The sequence below is a fragment of the Limulus polyphemus genome, unplaced genomic scaffold (assembly GCF_000517525.1).
Source record: "Limulus polyphemus unplaced genomic scaffold, Limulus_polyphemus-2.1.2 Scaffold297, whole genome shotgun sequence".
Lineage (NCBI taxonomy): Eukaryota > Metazoa > Arthropoda > Merostomata > Xiphosura > Limulidae > Limulus > Limulus polyphemus.
Window position 1 is genome coordinate 597,840 of NW_013665907.1, and position 5,290 is coordinate 603,129.

General features: G+C 32.5%; 1 protein-coding gene across 3 annotated transcripts in view; it reads right to left on the reverse strand.

Moving 5' to 3' along the window:
- LOC106457156 (XK-related protein 6-like) overlaps positions 1-5,290 on the reverse strand; it is a 21,716-nt gene that overhangs the window by 8,185 nt on the left and 8,241 nt on the right. For all 3 annotated transcript variants that reach the window (XM_013916543.2, XM_013916542.2, XM_022382979.1), the window contains exons 2-3: positions 3,787-4,027; positions 1,006-1,646 (exon numbers count right to left, since the gene is read on the reverse strand). In XM_013916543.2, the coding sequence (XP_013771997.1) occupies positions 1,006-1,385 (380 nt within the window). In that variant the 5' untranslated portion in view covers positions 1,386-1,646; positions 3,787-4,027. The remainder of the gene's footprint in view (positions 1-1,005; positions 1,647-3,786; positions 4,028-5,290) is intronic.

Consider the following 5,290-nt stretch of genomic DNA (forward strand, 5'->3'; position numbering starts at 1 on the left):
TCCAAGAAAAATGGCCGGAAATCTCGCCACCTGACACTTCCACATTTCCTCCATAATCCACAGTAGCTAATTGGAGCACATGACCAAAGTTCTTTGTCGATGTACATTAATTTAGTTTATTGTTTTACCAACAAATTGGATTGCGTGTGTTATAAAAAGAGTAATTTTCAAAAATTATTTGACGTATTTGCTTTTAACTAAACATATCAGCAATGGAACAGGAACACAATGTTATTGTTTGTGTATACAACATGATGTCAATTATCTCAGTTTTTATTCGTCAAGTAACATTATGATATCATTAAACAAAAACAAACTTCTTACAAAGGTTACTTTCCAACTGTAGTATTCAAAATATTTAGGATTGCTCGCCTTAATAACTAATATCTGAATATTAATAGCATAATGAATAACTAGAACAAAAGTATACAATATTTTACCATAACAATACGCACATCCAATTATTAGTTTACACAAACCGTAATAATTTTTTGCGTTTTACTAATACAAATGTTTACAGCTGTGCTTGTCTTAAGAGACGTTTGCAAATTAAGATTCTTTAATTTGCAATAATTCTCCAGACAAATTATCTTACAGATATGAAGTAGAAAAGAACTACAGAATTAAACATTTTTTTAAGTGATTCTTAACAACCACAAACCTCGTTTCACCTTTTAAATGTTGAAAGATGTCAGCTATACCATCAACAATTAATTGTGCTTACATTAGTCTATATATATTTTGAGAATGTCACATTTAAACACTATATATGACATTATAAATACTTGTGTTAAGTTTATTGTTATATTCTAACTTATCTGTTGAGCATCAAATCCACTTACTTATAATAACAACGGTTCAAAATTTTGTACATTACATTATTTTATATACTAATTATGTTACATCTATGACATTTTTTCCTACCAAATCAATGGAAAATCTTAAACATATTATGAGTACTGACATATAATTTCTACATTAAGAAAGTAAAATCGCTTAACTTACCCGATTAAGGGTCCCAGTTGGAAAATCGTCACTATGAAGTTTTTCCACCGTCCCTCCTTTATGTCAAGGGTATAGAATTTCATAGCACATGCAGACATCATGAGCGAAGGAAAAATGGTAAAGGAAAACGAGATAGAAGAGTACCATATGTTACTGTCATGGTAATGAGATATGGCAACCCACAAGTCTGAACCAATGTCGGCAATAAACATAAAAAAACCAAAGATAAGTAACACAATGCTAAACAATGAAAACTCTAATTCCGAATCAGGAGGCCACAAACTGCATCTAAAATAATCTTCCGAATCCCGCGAGTCAGATAAAACTGTTTTGTCTGTCTTTAAAGGTTTTATTTGTGGATCTTCTTTATCAATATTCATAACAGTTTTATTTCGGTTTCTTTATTTGTCAATAATTTGTTTGGTTCTTCTTCAGACGCAAAATGTGCACTGTAGTGTTAACCTTTTCTCATTAGTCCTTCATTATTATATTCTTCAGAATGATTAGGAAAACTTACATCACTATTTCTTGAACAATAGAACAGGTTTTTTCCAAAGGTACAATGGAAGTATTTTAGTTCTGTCTTGAACATTTCAGCATTTTGGGAAGCATGTCGGGATTTTAGTAAAAAGAAAAAGTAGCTGTAAAATAAATAAGATGTCGAATTATTAAAAATAGGTTGAATACTTGATATTAAAATAAGTGTAATTTACTAAACAACAAAAGAAAGCAATTAATGAAACGTCGAAACTTGCCCTTCATGAACTTACTATTTTATGATTCATATTTATAAGAATTTGACTTAAGTTCTTCCTTGTTGTTTTTCTGCTCAATATTTAGTTCATAACTTGGTGGTCAGAATCCTCGACTCGGAATCTGCAGGTCGCGGGTTCGAATCTCCGTCACCGAACGTGCTCGCTCTTTCAGCCATGGGAGCGTTATAATGTGACGGTCAATTCCACTATTCTTTGTTAAAAGAGTAACCCAAGCATTAGTCGTGGATGGTATTGACTAACTGCTTTCCTTCTAGTTTAATATTGCTAAGTTAGGGACGTCAAGCGCAGATAGCACTCGTGTAGCTTTGCCCGAAATTCAAGATAAACAAATAATATTTAGTTTAATAAATATAATTCTTCTCTGTCAAGTGATAACTGAAAAAAGAAAAAAACGTGTTTGTCATACTTACCTTTGATGTTTTTAGCTAGAATAAATGTTACTAGTCATACTATTAAAAATACATTACACGGTCTATCATTAAGTAAAGAGACACCTACTCCAAAGCAAATACTGCTTTATTTAATAAATTAACATGAAATAAAGAGCAAATGATTAATCATTGGTATTTAGGGTATTTGCATTTTGCAGAGAGACGGTTAAACATAATATTTACAAGATTTTAAAGCTGGTCCTGTGTATTTACACCATTCCTACAAGAACTTAAATGAGTGTGTCTCTGAAAATGAATGTTTTAGCAGGGAACGATCAAGCATGTTCCACATGTTCAATAAGACTCGTATCTGACGATTATCTTAACCAGAAGAGAGTGTTAATGTCTTGATATTTAAGCCATTGTTTTATGACTCGGATTGAATGAGCAGGATCCCCATCTTGCATAAAAACATTGCTTTATTTTTTACTTAATTTTTTAAAAGGGTAATTTGCGTAGAAATGTAGAAGGCCTTGCTCAAGAACTGTGATGTATCGAGCAGAAGTGATGCCACCTTATATACAACCAGCTCTGACTGTCCAGATGTACAAATGGTATCCTATACCAGACAGAAATATTGCCTTATTCTGTGGAGGCTTGCAGACTGTTCAACACAAGTTCCGCGGGGAATAATCGCCAAACTCAAATACATCCACTGTACGAGAATTGTGCAAGTTTAGACTCATCTTAGAAACTGCAATATCCCAGGGAGTCTGATCTGTGATTCCCACAGTTATTGACGAGCGATATTGGTAGACTGTGTATATTATAGACTAACAGTAACATTCAATTTAAATATAAATGTTTCTTCTAGCATTGGATTATTTCATTATAATTATCTATTTTACTCACATTTATTAACAATTAGTCAAGAATCAACGTATCATACTGTAGCTAATTGACAGCTAGAACAATGATTTGCTGTTAGAGTACATGACCTGTGACTTCATAAAGAATTAAAGCTTCCAGTTTTGTTTGTTTACCAAGTAATTGGATCTGACATTCGCTTTTATAGCGATCCAAGATCCCAAAGTGCAGAGTGCGTTTTCTTAGCAGTGGTACACAGATAATAAATCTTAGAATTAACAGTCCAAGCACGCTAACTAGATACCAACACAGCCATACATAGATATAAGCTCCATATTATTATGTTTCATGCCTATGATATACAGTAAAAAAAATAATGTTTATAAATGAACAATACTTGGTATGAGCTTTCACAAGGACTATGTTTTTCAGTAGAAATGGACTGAAACGTTAAAAACAAGTCTAAACTGAAAACAGAGCAAGCAGTGAAAACAACTTCTGTTATCAAAGTTACTAAGTAACAATATTGACATATATCTGTTCAATCCCCCGTGGTATTCTCAGGAGCATTCATTTCTCTTAGAGTAATAAGCGGGCTCCGCAAAATAACAGAAGATTCGACATAAAATGCTATGCAAAGTTGAACTGTATTGATTACTTTTTTACTGAGTCATGAGCAAAGATGGAGCCTGGACACAAATGAAATCAAGTGAAAGCGTGAACCAATTTTTATTAAACACACAAAAAATCTAAATTAACGTATTCACCTTTACTGTAGGTTTGAGAGCTCTCGGTGAAAAAGGGAATCTCTCCAAACTTCTGTTTGTCATTCCTATCGAAAAATAAGGGAAACTGTATCTCTTGCCACAACAGTGAAAAAGATCGCTATGTCCTTCTATATAATATGTTCAGCCCTACAGAAATCTTTTCTACGAGAAAGCGCACGTGGTACCACAGGTGAATGATCCAGAACAATAGGTAGTAGAAAATTATCTACTTTCTTGAGTTCTGCAATGAAAAGTACATACATCTTCAGGCATGAAGAATTTGAAAACAAATATGTTAAGTAAGTGAGTATAAAACATCTAGTATTCCTGTATGCAACACTTCAGTGCTCAAAATACAATACACTAACTAGGCTTTAAATAACTATTCATGATTTTAAAACCTGGAACAAGGAAACAGGCTTTACCACACGTGCATGTTACATGTTTTAATTAGTTCGGTATATCTGTGAATGAATATTCAAAAATAAGGTGTGGACATTAAGATATTTCATGACACACTTGGTTAGCAGGTAAGTAAACGAAATAATAAAATAACAGAAGTGCGAATAACGGAAACTCAACCAAAAGAAAACACTTCACAGTGTAAAAACCAACGAATAAGATCGGTGATGTATTCGTGTTCAGTCTCTGCTAGGACTTTCCAAGGTCCCATGCCCAGCATAAGAAGACTGGCCTCATTATTCAAAAAGAGAGAAAGAAGAGTGCCCCGTTTTGCTACTCTAGAAATGTCTAGTATATTAGCTATCGCAAAAAAGCGTACTAATGACTTGCTAGTGTACTGGCCACTAACGTTAGAGCGTCTAAACAGGTCAAGAAACTGTAAATCAGTCCCAATTAAAAATGTTTGTCGTGTAAACAAAACTAAGTTGTTTTTAACTGTAGTATTTACATATATATGGTTTTACACAAGAGTTCAATTAAAAAAATAACGTGTGCTAAATGTTACAAATTATCTGAATACAGATAAAGATATATTCATTAAAAATTATTTTTGAGTTATGAAAGGGCCATAGGCAAAATGCTTGCATACTACAACACCAAAGAAATATCCCGTTTTCTAAAATCCACTTTTAGATAAAATGTTGGATAATTATACAAGAAGCAGCAGTGTTTTTGGTACTATAAATAGTGTAACTACTATTATATATGAAAGCAGGTTTATTAAATACTAAAAATTGTTAAAACGTAAAACTGACTGACGAATAAAAATCTAGTACAATGAACATTTGTATAGCATACTAAAACCAACAAAAGAGAAGAAACTTGTATCTTCTCATTTTCTGTTTAATGGGTATTCTTTTCATGATATTGTAGTTCTTTGAACAGTCAAAGGAAATAATGCCTTTCGTGATTATGTGAAATGTCGAATTATCTAGATTTAGAGAAGCCATGTTGCTGCCCTCTACACAGCTTCAACTGATAATTTTCTAATACTTCTACTCTATATTTATTCATCTTTCTTATATACTTATATATATATATA